General features: G+C 40.7%; 1 protein-coding gene across 1 annotated transcript; it reads right to left on the reverse strand.

The window, feature by feature from the left end:
* Positions 1–275: 275 nt before the first annotated feature.
* LOC120799074 (discoidin domain-containing receptor 2-like) lies at positions 276–10,949 on the reverse strand. Its single transcript, XM_040143951.1, has 17 exons — positions 10,882–10,949; positions 9,668–9,773; positions 8,372–8,474; positions 6,887–7,124; positions 5,347–5,494; positions 5,052–5,154; positions 4,687–4,870; positions 3,938–4,178; positions 3,696–3,761; positions 3,002–3,138; positions 2,707–2,917; positions 2,391–2,614; positions 1,958–2,085; positions 1,616–1,761; positions 1,177–1,460; positions 818–967; positions 276–590 (listed from the first exon to the last, which is right to left on the reverse strand). Exons 1-17 carry the CDS (start codon positions 10,906–10,908, stop codon positions 456–458), a joined length of 2,631 nt encoding a protein of 876 aa, XP_039999885.1. The 5' UTR covers positions 10,909–10,949; the 3' UTR covers positions 276–455.
* Positions 10,950–15,778: the final 4,829 nt, after the last annotated feature.

Genomic DNA, 15,778 nt, shown 5'->3' on the forward strand with positions numbered 1-15,778 from the left:
GTCATTTTTGTGTCATTTGTTCACGTTAAAAATACAAAGCAAAAAAAGAAACGTTGAAAAAGGCTCACACAAAATGTGCAATAGAATTATATGTTTATATGGAAAAGAAATTAAAAAATAAAATCACAACTGCATTTCAAAACCTAGGATTACCTTGGCTTTCTCTATAAATACACATAGCACAGGAAACAAAAAGAAATTAATAAATATACAGAAGTGTGAATACAATTAGTGAATAGTGCTAATTTGCATAATATCTACAATAAAAGGCTCTGTTCAAGTGTAAACCTTCTCCTCATTTCCTATTATTTACAGCACCATTGTGGCAAGCAAGCATAAAACACATGGATAACATTTGATGGGTTGTTTCTGACTCCAAATTAATTCCAACTAAATCCATACTGAGAGAGCAAATGAGACAGTGCATGGCAGAGAGAAATTAAAAGTCCCATCTACTACGCCAGACTCTCCTTCAGCTGAGTGTGCATCTCCTGAAAGCTCGGCCTCTGCTTGGCATTCCTCCTCCAGCAGCTCAGCATCAGCTCAGTGTAGACTCTTTCAGGACAACATGGCGGCTTTGGCAGGTACACCTGGGAGCAAGAGGCAAAATATGAATGCAGTAGAATTTTTTATTTGAAAACATGAAAGCAAATTTGCAAGACACTTCCAGCAAATTTGGCACCATGAGATACAGATGCAGGGAAAATATGGGGTACTCTTGAGGGATTACCTCAAATAAACTGTGACTGAACACAGCTGCAAGCGGTAACAAATTGTACTCGGTAGGATTGGTAGCCTAAACCTGTGTGATGCTCACCTGCTTGCCCTGGTCCCTAAAGAACTCGCCTGTGTTCTCAATGACCTGCTCGTCAGAGAGCTGGGAGTAGGGCTGCTCCTTACACAGAGTCAGAATCTCCCACAGGGTCACACCGAACGCCCACACATCGCTGGCCATGGTGAACTTACCCTGAGAGAACAGACAATTTAAATCCAAATACAGTCTGGCATAGACCTGGGCAAACAATGTGGACATAAGATGCTGGATTGTTTGGTGGCATTAGGCTGGTACACATGTAATAAACATCCTAGATATATTGTTATCAACATTAACCAACAGGTTACGCATACTTCTCTCAACAGACATCCCACTTGTGCCCAGATCCGCACAGCACTCACCAGTAGGATGCTCTCCCAGGACATCCAGCGAATGGGCAGGACGGCCCGGCCCTGGATCCTGTAGTAGTCTCCTCTGTACAGGTTCCGACTCATGCCGAAATCAGCGATCTTTATTGTGTAGTTCTTACCCACCAGGCAGTTGCGGGTGGCCAGATCTCGGTGGACAAAGTTGAGAGAGGACAAGTACTTCATACCAGATGCAATCTGCACAGCCATGCCAATCAGTTTACTGTAGCTGAGAGCAGAGGCGACCACAAAGAAAGAGGAATCATAAGTATAGTGTGGTTATATATAGGGTTGGCTTGTTGGCTCTATATTTTATGTCCCTGATAATCATTATAATTTAATATTAATATATGAGCCTACCAGACCATGCTCATCCCCTCCTTCTCCTCTTGTTCTGTCTTGTCTTCATCAGCAGCTTCCTTGAGCCTGAGATTGCACAGGAACTGGTTCAGGTCTCCATTTTCCATGTACTCAGTGATCATGCACAGAGGGTCTGTGTCCACACACACCGCCAGCAGACGGACAATGTTGGGGTCCCTCAGACGAGACATGATACGGATCTCCTTCAGGAAGTCATTCCTGCAGCACAGCGGGGACGGATAATTGTAATTTGCTGCTTGACTGATGACTGAATGAATAATGACGACCAGTTGGAGACTAATGTACAAACTTGCAGACATATTCTTTTCTGCTTGATGCTTAAATTTTCAAGAAAATATACACAACACCTTTGTCTTAAAATTGTTAAATAAAAAATGTTACCAGTTGCTTTTACCTTGCATTCTTGTTTGCATCTTCCCGCAGTGTTTTAACAGCAACAAGCAGAGGTGACTCATTGTTTCCCTCTATAGACAAAACCTCGTCCAAAAAGTCCTGCATGCCCTCTGCCTCACACAAGTGCACCTGTTTACAAAACTTACTTTGTCAGTCCATCATCCACTTGGCACCCCTTGAAACCATCTGTTTAATACCACTAAGTATTGCCTACTTGTCAGCATCTACTGTATAGTGACTGAATTTCAGACTCTGGTGCTTTTACCACAGAGCAATATCTATCTTTCAGTTTTAAATATGACAGCTATAAAGATACATCAATATAATAATGGCAAAGAGAGAGTAGCCCAATAAATCTAATAACCATTTCCAAGAATATTTCTAAAATACAAAATCAGTGCCAACAAACATTAGAGCTACAAAACTGAATGTACTTCTCCGAACTGGCCCTCTCCCAGTTTCTCCTTGAAGGTGAGCTTGTGTCTGGGGAACTCTTTCATGGATGAATCGGTGCCAGCAAAGAGATTCATGTTGACGGCTGCGATGGAGTAGGTGCTGCTGTCTGAAGACTCCTGCAGGCTGATGATGTCTGCCTCCGCATAGTGGGGCGCACCGTCTAAACCACCTGCTGCAAGGGCTCTGCATGAGGTGCTCAGTCCTGATGCAGAACACACAAAATCTCACACTACAGCAGCTATAACAATAGAAAACCTCTACAGTATTTATTACAGGGTCATTTTACGGTCCTACCGAGGTGCTCTGTGGACTGAGCAAACTCAGGCAGCTTTCGGATGAGGCGTGAGGGCTCCTGATAGTCAGCACAGAGGGGGAAGATTCTCTCATACGTGGAGTTGGAGGTGGAGCCGCCCTCGCTGGACAGAGAGGAGTGGTGGAAGGAGAAGGCCTGGGTCTGGACGGCAAGACGAGCCGTAAGTTCATCGTCCAGCATGCGACGAGATGCCTAAGAAAGTGAGTGTGTGAGAGTTGAGGTCTGTTAGTTGATATAAATAAATTCATTTAAAAATACAAAAACCTCTTTTCTCACCTTCTCAAGCATCTTTTGCCACACCTGCCGCCACAGGATGATGACTATGATAGTCAATAGGATGGCTATGATAGCCACCAAGCAGCCAATCAGGATCCTGGTATTGCTGTCATCCACTTTATGAGTGGGATCGTCCCCTATTAAAGATGAGACGAGAATTTGGATTTGGGATGGATTTGCTTTAATCCATCACAGTTCAAGTTGTTATTATAGTATATCCCAAAATAATTACATTCTCATTGCATAATCCCCTTCACGTTTCATTACAACTACAGTGGGGGGCCTGACATTTATCTTCATGATTATAAGTCATTTCTGATTCTATCACCAGGAGGCACTGTTTAACCAAAAACCATTTTAGTTAAACTACCTTTTAAAGTGTGCAATTACCTACACTTTTAGACTGAAATAAATAATTATAACCATAGTGAGATGCATGACATCAAGGCAAATTAGTAAAAACTACAATATACAATAGAAAAATCTATTACATATTGATTATATTTGTGTCTGACTGAAGATTATAGTCAGGCCATGTTGTGTTTACCGCCACATCACTTCCCAGCAGCCACAAATAAAACCCGCTCTGGTCTGCCAGCATTTTTCTCCACTGTCTGACTGTCACTTCCTCAAAATTACAGCCACTGCTTAAAAAAAGAAAAGAAAAAAAGACACAAATGGTTCAGCTGCTGACCTGGTAGTGTGTTTGTAGGGTGTCCATGTTTGCGAACAGTCAGAGATGTATTGTAAACTGCTGAGCCTGTTAGTGAAAGAGAACAAGTGAAGAAAAGCAAAGCTGAAGGATATATAGTAAAGTCAGACAGGAGGCAGCTAGAGCATAATAATATGCTACAATATTGCTGCATCAATTATAAAATCAAAGTTTCTGAGGAGGCACTGACTGGAAGATGACACCCATGACTGATCCTGTTTTACCTGACTGGAAAGCCACCTCACTGAACAGCATCCAAAGGTCACTGAAGTGGAAACGGCATTTGATGGCGCTGGCTGTGCGATCCCCGAGGGGGACGGTGACAAAACGGGCGATTTGGCTCACACGGTCAACAGTGGGCCTTAAGGTCACCGGGTCTGCCTCCCAGTCTGAGCCTGACCGGAAGTAACAGGTGGCCTGTCTGAACACCCTCACCCCTCGGCTGAACATGTTATTACAGTGAACCTGTGGGGGTGACAGTGGGATATGTAAATGCAAAAAAGCATGATCAAAGAACTAAAAACTGCATCTTCCAAATAGTCAGTCATCTTGTTCACAAAAAATATGAATTTTTTTTCTCTACCAACAGGTGCAAAGGTGCTCAAAATGGACAGAATCTAAGGGGGAAGCCGATAATAAGAGCAGGTGTGGTGATGCCTAATCCGTCTTGCTGTGCTGTTGCTAAAGACATGATCTTCCATCTCTGAATTCTGCCCATAGCATTTACCCATGACAAACAGGATAATTATACAGAAAAGGCAATTTTCACATTGCTATGCTATATTGCATCATTTTATAAAGTTTATGTCCCTGTAAAATTTGCAGCATCATTAGAAGATGGGTGCGTGCCCAGTGTGGCACAGCACAGCTCAGTTCAGTTGAGTGTTGACTCAGGAAATTTAAAAAATATTCCACTTAATCACTATTAAACTCTTCACTGAACAACCCAGAAAGTTTTTCCTAAACTTCTTACCTTCATGGAAGTGAAGTTTCGGACATGGTCAAACTCAAAGATCATCTCCACATAACCTTTGGGGAAGCTCTTGTTGCTCCAGCCTACATAGTCGTACCCTGGCCACGAGCCGTAGATGTGGCTGTGGAGGAAATCATCTAGACCCCAGGTGCCATCTGTCAGCTGCCCGAGGCCCTTTTTCAGTCTAGCGGAGGGACGGATTGAAGATTGAAACGATTTAAAAAAAAAAAAAAATAGAAAATATTCCTCAGTTAGTTTTGAAGAGTATTACTGCCCTCACAGGATCTGACAATGATTACAGAAGTAACCCCTACTATAATTGTAGTCTACATCTTTCTTTCTAGAACTAGCAGTTAAATCCAGACCTTTCAGCTGTCGCTCCATCATATACAGAATCATTAAAGTAGACATCCAGGCCTCTGTAGATCATTTGGTGCCCATCTGGAATGCTATAAGACATCAGGCCATCTAAAAGGGGCAGGTCAAATATTCATGATTATGACAGATTTACTCACTGCGTGCTTATAGGTTATTATGACAAGAAACAAAATTCTGTTATGACCTGTCACAAGTCATAAAAAAAACCTCCAAGGTACAAAAAAGGGATATAGACTGTGGTAATTGTTAAAGAGACACACAGAATTGAAAGTAATGACTAACCCAGCCATTCACAGCCGTAGAGCTCCACTCTCATACACACGATCATGGAGTGGTCTGTCACAGGCATGAAGCGGACGAAGCGAGCGATGATGGGAGGCTCCAGATCCTTCAGCACCACGTCATAGGCATTCCTGTTCCCCTCAATTACCTGGCAGAGGAGAGGCAGATTACATGAGCCTGCGTGAGAGAAACTTGTCAGGGACAGATATCGAACCATCGAAGTATATATGGTGTTAATGCAAACAAAAAGTCTGTCCTCTGCTGCAGGGAATTGGGGTTGCTGAACGACAAAATTGCTAAGTGTACCATTTTATCAGCATAAATATGTGATTGTCAAATAACTTGTGAAACCAAATTGGTACTGTCTGCCTCATGAATTTAAGATCACATTTTACCATGAGTTCTGGTACAACTTGCTGCGAAGAAGATGTTGTCTTTTGGTCCCCCTACTTGCTATCTATCGCCTGTGGAGGAGCAAGTATTCAAATCCTTCACTTAAGTAAAAGTAGCAATAACTTACGATAAAAATACTCCATTATAAGTACAGTAAAAGTCCTGCACTGAAAATATTACTTGAGTAAAAGAACGAGAGTCTTAATAGCAACAAATACTTAAAGTGTTAACAGTAAAAGTACTCATAATTCAGAAAAATGGCCCCTGTGAGTGTCATACAGTATAGCCCGTTATTATTATATGTATTATTGGATAACTATTACTGAGGCATTAATGTACAACTAATATTTTACTGTTGTACCAGGTCAAACTGGGGTGCATTTTAACTATTTTATATTCTGCTGGGTAGTTTAATCTATATCAGTGCATTATATTTTATAAGTTCATGATTCCTGTCTCAAGCCTGTTTATTTTGGCCATCCTCCATCCGCCCACCAGATATCCTGAGTCGGTCCCACCGCTCCCTGTTTCCTGACGTCCACATTCACCTTCAGAAACCCCTGCTCTACCCCGCCCACTCACACACCCGTTTCCTCATTATCCCAGCCAGTATTTCAACCCGCCTCTCCCTGCCAGATCGTGTGCTGTCTTTCATCCTGAGGACTCTTTTTCTTCCCACCTTGTTGTCTTCTGTACCTGCCTAAGATGGATATACTCAGGTAAAGTGCAACAACCTCAAATTTGTACTCAAGTAAGTGTACTTAGTTACATTGACCACTTTCTTTCACTTTGTTACAATTATTATGGCACAGTCTGTAAAGTCTGTAAATTAATGTCATAATGATGAAACTTAAGCTCCCATAAATGGCACTGACAAATACCTTAGTATAGAATTTTAGCCAAAGATCCGTGGTCTCTCACAGTGGCGAATACTGTGATAATAGAATACTGTGATATACAAACTGAGCCTAGTCTCAAAGGCTCACCTGTCATGGAGTTTTTCCCCCAGCTCTACACCCGCACATGATCCATTTAAGGTGATATGATAAAGTGTAGATCTAAACTGAATCAGATATGTGAGAACAGCGCAGGACATAAGAAAGAATAAGAAAGGTAGATAAACACAGTAGTATCTACCCATGCTTACCTGCCTTCCCTTCCTATCATGCCAGCCCACCCAGTTGCTGCCGTCGCGGCTGTACTTGATCATGTATCGCTGGGCAAACTCATTACCCATTCCGTCGGCGTGGCGACCCTGGGTGCCCACCAGCGTGATGAAGTGCAGTGAACGCAGGTCAACCTGGAGATACTCTTTGAGGCCATCTGCCTCTGACATGATGTCGGGGCACCAGGCCCCATCACCGTCTCCGTTGTCAAAGTCGAGTCTGAAGAGGAGGAAGACATACGAGAGGAGACAGTGAAGGAAAGGAAGGGCAAAGAGTTCAGGTAGACAGAGGAAGAGAGGGGAAGAAAAGACAAATGAAAAGGGGGAAGAATCATTGCAGGACACAAAGAGAGGAGAACAAAGTAGTGAGGAGAGGAAATAGAAGGTAGAGGGAATATGTAAGGAGATAAAAGTTAGTTAGTAAATTTATCTGCTACAGTATGCATGATCTTTCTCTATGTTAATGAATTCATATTTGCATGAGAAAATCTTCGACTACTCTATATTGGTGCTGGTCACATTGTAAAACAGCACTGTTATTATTCAAAATGTATACAGTTCATCAAACTTTCACATATGCTGAGCTTTAGTGAATATAACATTCGTGAACGATCCAATTATTTTCAACGGGTCTTTGGTATGAGTGAAGGGAACTGAGTTGTACTTGGTGAGAGCCGTTTGTTCTGCCCAAATTTATTTTGACCGGCCCTTGGCAAGGAACGGAGCCATAAGAGCTAGCTCCCTTCAAAGAGCCGGAATTCACTACTGAGCTTCAAACTAGGCTAAGCTAACCGGCTGCTGGCTCTAGCTTCATATGTAGCATTCAGACAAAAGAGTGGTATCCATCTTTTCATTTCACCCTTGGCGAGAAAGAGAATAAGTGTATTTCCCAATATGCTGAACTGTATCTAACTTAATCCTAATTTTATCCACTAAAGTGCATTTATTTTCAGTTCATTCTTGACCTTCGAAAGAGCAGTTGATCAAACAATCTCATCTCAAGGTCCATTTATTCCATTTACGGACTTTACTCTGTTGTCATGAAACAATTCCATGACAACTGAGCTAAATCCGTCTGCAGGTGAAGATGATGAAGTTTGAACAGAAGCTCCTGAACAGCTACTAAATGGACCTTTTTGTCAACTTTCAGATATGTTGTTTGCAACCCTAAATCTAAGGCAGTTTTCTGATAGAAAAAAATCGTCTGTGCATTCAAGATGTAATGAAGCCAGAGCAGTGGTTAGTTTTGAATAAACAGATGAAGAATTTGGCACCAACAGCAACGGCCACCAGGGCTGAACATTGGAGTTTCAATTAAAAAGAAGCAGAATTTTACAGATCGTCACAGATTATCACTTTGCATGCTTTCTAACGATATACTAATGACATACTGTGAGCACAGTACGTTCCCCATTATAAATGACATGGAATTGGGATAAAAGAAGAGAAGTGCGTAGTCAGACATGCCTGCCAAATCTTGCAGCCGTTGACTCGGACCACTGACTGGAGGCAGAGATGTCCTCGTCCTGAATCTGCCCACCGGTCATACCAAGAGGGTAGCGACACATTTCTATAAACAGATGAACAGTCATCCCTGATACCCATGCTACCCATATTTTTAATATGTCTTTTATGTGTTCGTATGTGTGAGTGTAAAACCTGTATACTTTCACATGCCAAATGAGTGTTTATTCTTATTGTGTATTTTCAAGATGTGAGGAGGTGGGTGTAAAGTGGTCCGGGCTCATCCCTTCCCCCCAGTCCCCTTCCTGCCGCCCCGCAAGGCCTCTAAAGCCAAACAGAGGCATCACTGTGTAGGTGCCAGTCTAAGCAAAATGAGAAGGGAGTGGCCTCTGAGCTGCCTGCTCTTCATTTTTCATCCATTTTTATAATTTCTACCAGAGACAAGTGAGAGAATTTTCTGTCTTTAAAACCATCTGCCATCTCCCACCATTGTTCCCATGTAAAAAATAAGTAAGTTTGACAACAACAGAAGCTCCATTTTAGTGTTAATATCATTCAGCGACCGTACTGCATAGCTGCTTGCTGCATCTTCCAGAGTATTACTGTTTATTCTCACCATCGCTACCTGGTAATTAAGGGACGTCTGAGTTTTTATTCACCTTCCAGCTGAACTCCCTGACATGTACTTTGAGAGAGCAGCAGAACAAATAAGCCTTTTACTGTGAAAATATTTTAAGTGGAAAAGTCAAATGAGTGCGTGCGTGTGCGAGAGAGAGTAGGTGTGAGTTACCTACAACTAGGGCCTACAAATTTTCAAGCTTTTTTTTTTTTTTCCACGAATGCCCCCCGCTTGTGAAAGGTCTGCCTGTTCTGAGGATATTTGCTGTCTGACCATTAGGTAAACCACATACACACACTCTCATAGGCACACACACAAAGATACACACATTACATTCTTGCATTTTAAGCCCACCCACCAAAAATTGCTTTCCCTCTCCCTCTTGTCAACATGCCTGTCCCTCAGGAATATAAAGAAGTTATTTTAAGCTTAAATATGACTTATCCGCATGGACTGGCTCGTACCTCAGGGTCTGATCAAACACTATGAACTGAACAAAACTAAACTCATTCTATCGTGGATTGTTTAGCTGCACGTGCAATTAACAGCGGTTCAAGAAAACATCTGAGGTGTGATCCCCGCAACAACAAAAGCTTCCTACCAAAGTGGCCTTCATTAAGATATTTAACTCCCACCCGGTCTGAGAAAGAACAACATGGATGTAAAAGAGAAATAGCTACCTGGGTTTACTTGAGCTCTTACAGTGGCAGCCAGCAGGATAAAGAAGACATGATGTGTGATCAGTTTCACCTCCATGACCTTCATCTTTTCTCTTCTCTTCATCTCCTAAACATTCCAGGATGGTTGTAGATCATTAGTTGAGATGAGTAGTAAAGCTTGCCATAAACATCAAAGTAATCAAACGTAAGCTATCATTCAAGTTTTCATATGTCATATCAACAGATTTTCCACAGCAAATCTTGTATTTTATATTTATATTTAGGATTCTGAGGCTTTATCTGTCACATACACAAATAACATGTGTACTGAAATGCAGGGTGGCATACTCTTAATGCTGTGCTAAAAGGCTAGTGCGCAATAAATAATAATAATTTGATTAAGAGTAAAAATAGGAATTAAAAAAAAGAAATAGAAAGGATAAAAATTCAAAGATGTAAAATTAGAATTATTTTTAATATAACAGTCACATTCCAGTGGTTTCAGGATGTTACAAATGGTTCTAAAACCCTGTTGAGATCGGCAGTGGTAAATGCACAAACAGTCCTCAGTGTAACCCAGAGTCCTGCTATCTCCCACCACAGTACCTGCAGTATGAGCTCTCGTTTTATTTACCTTGTAAAAGCCCTGTGAAGGTCTCAGTGACTTATACCTCGAACACACTCTGTTAACTTAAACCACTGCTCAGAAATGCACTTACCCTTATTCACGTGGTGCGTTTTCCAAAGATTTCGGGGCTGATGTGTAGTTCTGTGCCGGTGTGATGTGTACTTACTAAGAGCGCATTTTAACTGGCTTATTTCATACATAAACAGGGAAGGATATAAAGCAACATTATACACTAAACTGAAAATACTGTATCGCACCAGTATAATGAAAACTTGTGACTGAAATGCATCTTTCACTTAAGTTTCCAGCTGACATCGCAATCACTGACTAACTCTGTTGTAACAGCTACTTTAGTGTAAATATGTAGGTGACTGATTAAAATAATACAAATAAAATACAAATAATACAATATCTTACCCCTCTTAATCTTTATGTGTATAGAGAGATCTATTCCCTATACTTACTGTTATGTTATTAACCCTATGTGATGTATTTTCTTGTGCGATGTCACTCTCTATACTGAGCAGAGCTGACACAAACTTCTTTCAAAGTCAACATGGACATTGGGGTTAATATTCACATATGAGAAAAATATGGATTGACTTACTTTCACAAGTTCTTCTCTTGTTATCATGAAACCATCTGTCTCAGGGAATATTCCACATTTACTGTGAGTTGATGCATTCAGCACTGCAAGACGCTGACCTCTTCCTCGGAAGGACTTTCTGGGAATGGAAAAGAGAGAGAGAGAGAGAGAGGGAGAGAGAGAGAGAGAGAGAGAGAGAGGGGAAATGAAGGCTGATGTCTCACTGGATGGAAGAAAGAAAGAGAGAAAATAACACGCTTCGGATTTTGAGATGACGCCAAAATCCCAGAATTCCACCTGATCCACAAATGGTTTCAATTATGGCCCACAAAGGCAGCGGAGAGCAGCAGTATCTGGCAGCCTCCACCAAGAGCTACTGACAAAAACAGAATGGAGTCCATTTTCCTGCAGAGGAGAACCTGCTAATTACTGAAGGAGACATGATGTTTTAGAAAAAACTATCACTGGATACAAACAAGATGAGCCATGCCTGGGATTTAAAGTAAAATGAACACAGTGGTTGTAGCAAAAGGCAGAAGCTTGCCTTGATTATCAGAAATAAAAGTGTGAATCAGGTCTTTTCATAGGATGGAAACGCACATAATTTGTATTTTAAATTACATGTTGTTGTCTCCTAACTTCAGTCTCATATAACACTTAAAAATGCTAACAATACAAAGATTTTTACACACACTTAGAGATTACGTTAATGTTTTTAGTATCATGTCTGCAGTTACTTTTGAGAACCTGAAACTACAAAAAAAACCCCAAAACTTAAATTTAACAGAAAGAACTAAACACTGAAAATGTTTTACTCACAGTCACTTAAACTGCTGCTACATCAAGAGAAGTTTCCATGAAACGCTTCCTTCGGGATGTTATGTCTGAAAACAAAGGCTGATGTAAATTTAATGGTTGGAGGAAATGAGCAGAAAAAAAGAAAAATAAGAGGACTAAAGACTTTCAGTTCCACACATTCCATATAAAACACATTAGGTCTTACAATATACTTGTTTGTACCACAATACTTTCAAGATTTTTGGTACATTTGCGACGTTATCTATGATCCCCAACTGATTTTCACGAAAAAAACTACGTCTTTTATCGTAATGTGTCTATGATAATTCTTGTAAGAAAGCTCATACTCACTTAATTAAAAAGTCTAACATTGTGGGAAATACACAAATTTTCTTTCTTACCAAGAGTTAGACGAGAAAATCAATATCATGGCTGTATGCTAAAGATGAAGCTGCTTAGCTTAACTAATCACAAAGACAGGGAATAGCCAGGCAAGCTACATCCTCCATTGCAGTTTTCATGCTAAGCTACTGAAATCTTAACATAAAAATGGTTAGCTTACAGTAGCTCAGCATAGCTAGCTGTTTCCCCCATTTCCAGTTTTTCTTTTTTTTTGCTAAGCTAAACTAACCAGCTAGCTGCTGGATGTCGTTTCATATTTAGATTTTACACAGGTGGTATCATTAAGCGGATTTTGGTTCCTTTGAACAGAGCCAGGCTACATTTTCCCCTCTGTTTCCAGTCTTTATGCTAAGCTAAGCTAACTGGTTGTTGGCTCCAACTACATATTAACCACAAAGACAGGAGGGTGGTTCTGATACTCTCTAGGCAAGAAAGTGGAAAAGTGTATTCCCAAAATGTGAAATTATTCCTATAATAGCATACTAACAAATTGTTCTGCCAGCTTTAAATATCAATGTCTCTCACTACTAAAGTTGACCATGATGGAGTAGCAGAATATCTCTTATTCTTTGGGATGAGAGTGAGAGAGATTAAAAGATTCAGGAATCATCATCATAAAAGCTGTTGCCTGGCTCAGGTAATAATGGGTATATGACGCACACAGACAGAAACTGGCAGCTCACAGGCCTACGCACATCTATAGGAGAGTATGAATATCATCCAAACAGTTGGTAAGTTTACATGGAATAATGACTTATTTCATGATGTCCTGGAAAAGCAGGTGGCTGAATACAAGTAAGTTTTAACAAACGTAATGCTGACAGTCCACATGCTAGCAGGTCTTTGAAGCCAAGGCACAGCACTGCTGTGAGTTAAATGCTAATGGCGACATGCTAATGGGCTCACATTGACAATGTTAAAGGTTCCCTGTGATGTTTGTGAGGTCTAGTAGCACTGTGGAGCTGTTTCTGTGAGTCCGTTTTCTTTATCTTGTCCATGCAGGTGACATGATACTAGCAAGTAATAATATTAGCAAGTAAACATAAGAGTTGTATGCAAAAGTTTGGGCACCTGTGGGCAAATGATATTTTGTTTATTTTTGAAGTTAAAGTAAGTAAATACAACCCCTGCAGGAAACAGACATTAAAATGGACATTTTCATCATTTGTGTTTATTTTTTGAATTTTATTCAAGAAACAACAAAATATGTAATTTGCCCATGGGTGCCCACACTTTTGCATACAATTGTAGATGAAAACAATACTGGATTTAAAATACATGTTATGAAAAAAGGAAATGCATTCAACACATTTGTTAGATCTCAAGAATGTTTGGGTGAGTAACGATGAATGTAAACATAACTTCTGTTTGACTCCACAGGGCACCTTTAACATGCTGATATTTAGCAGCTAATGTTTACTATGGCTCTTTTCTTAGTTTAGTGTGTTAGCTTATTAACATTTGCTAGTACAGCTCTTGGATGAATGAAGATCTTGATGATGATGATGATGATGATGATGATTGTGCTACAGGAATAGTTGTGCGATCACAAGAGTTATTATAATTCATCCTGTCGGGAACATGACTGGTTATAGTAAATTTCATGGCAATCATCATGCAATAGTTGCCGAGACTATTTCACTAAAAACCACAAGTGTCAACCTAATGGTGGCCCTAGAGGAAAAGTCAGAGGATTAGTAAAATCAGTAGGATTCATCGTCTGGGAACCATGAATTTCTGTATAAAATTTTGTGCTAAAGTTCTAGACAGTCTGGCTAAAAAGACCAAACCAAGGGATAAACGCAACACTGCATATACAGTGAAACCCATGTTTGTTGAATCCATTCAAATACAAAGCAAAATACTATTATAGATTCAGGAGGGGGTAAGCAGAATGATACTGCAGACCATTTTTTATTATAATCAAGCCTGGAGGCCGCCCACTATCTGTGTCAGCAGCAGCTGTGCTAGTGGAGCTGCAGGGTGTCGTGGCTGGATGTGGGTGGGTAACAGCCAATATTCTTCGTATTTTCCAGCTTATCTGCAGTGTTACATCAAGCTGCTGCTGGAAGCACACACAGTGAGCTTAATGGGAGCTGACTCTGTTCAAAGACCACAGCTGGTGTATCTCTAATGATAACAGAGAACCTTCACCCTCCCAAAACCCCTTTCGCATGTCCACATCCCATTTTCTCAAGCAACCTAACGAGGAAAACATTTTGAAAAGGTCAGCCTCGGAACTGGTGCTGGTTATTATTATGTGAGAGACATATTTTGGTTTAAATCACCCCTGGACACATTTCAGCAATTTGTAAGTCAAAACAAATGCACTGGACAATGACACCACACGGCATTTGAGAAAGGGCATTTATTTCCACAAGGAGAAACATCGATGTAAGTGCACTTTCATTTTTAGTACACTTCATGTGAACAGACATAACTTTGAAGGGAAACGCCAGAGATTGACAGAGAAATATGGATAGGTGACGAGCTTCAGGGAAAAGAGGAGAGGAAGGTGAGTGAGTGAGAGGAAGAGGGGGGAAGGACGGCCAGGAAGAGATTAATCCATTTTGGAAAGAACTCAAAGACAAGTCCCCAATACAGTGATTCAAAGAGTAGGCTCACAGTCAGCGTGGTGGAGCTGGTGGGACAGCTGGCCACAAGCATATGAAGGGGTCCAGAAGTTTCTCATATGCCTCCATCTTTCCCTGAATTGGTACATAAGGACATCTCAAACAATTCCTCTGAAGGGTGGAGCAACAGTGATGCAGCAGTTCATCGCTGCCGCAGTACGGCATTAATAAATAATACTTACAGTATGTGGTGGCTAAGTTTTTAAGCAGCAGAGACACGATTGTAGCAGCACCTGCACAGAGTGAGACGTTCCCTCTGAGACACAACACCTAATAGGAAAACGTTCTTCAGTACTATAAAAGGACGAAGAGAAGTATGAATAAAATCTTGCCATGTATTGTATGCAAAGCATCAGTTATTCAAACTATGTACAATGTCAATCAGACTATGACAGATACATGCTCATTTTTAAACCCATGTGTAATTTACAGATTAAGTGTCACAGCAAGCACAACAATTTTTCACACTCCAAAAAAACTTTTAGCATGTCCAGACAGATTTGGCAAACAAGTCTTTTCTTCATAGATCCTCATTAGATAACAGATCAAATGACCATTTCCATGCCAGACGGGACACAATTCATCAACAAAGACACAACCGCAGTGTAACGAGCCCAGCAAGTGGCGATGGCACCGAGTCAGGGAGCCAAACGTATGTGAGGTACAACAATCATCAGACTGACACACGCACACACACGCGCACACACACACACACACACAGTATGTACCATACATATTAACAGACAGCAGAGAGAGACAGAACTGAAACAGTTTTTAAACTATCTGATGGGTTTGAATAAAGCTGCATTGTGCCAGATTCTTATCTAGAAGTACGACTGCTTTTTTTTCACCGCTGGCTTTTTTCCGAATTTCAGGAGCTCATAAAGATTTAATCGCTGACTGGATTGATACATTTGGTTTGTTTTTATGAAATCATTAATGTAATAATCAAGTCATCTTAAAATTAATATGTGTATCATATTAATTCTATTTTAGCATTTCTGTTCTTATTATTTACTTTTATGAGTTCCACCACTCATACAAGCGGGACACTTTCTCAGTGCAAAAGTGATGAATCAAAACTT

Source organism: Xiphias gladius, chromosome 14, assembly GCF_016859285.1.
Source record: "Xiphias gladius isolate SHS-SW01 ecotype Sanya breed wild chromosome 14, ASM1685928v1, whole genome shotgun sequence".
NCBI lineage: Eukaryota > Metazoa > Chordata > Actinopteri > Istiophoriformes > Xiphiidae > Xiphias > Xiphias gladius.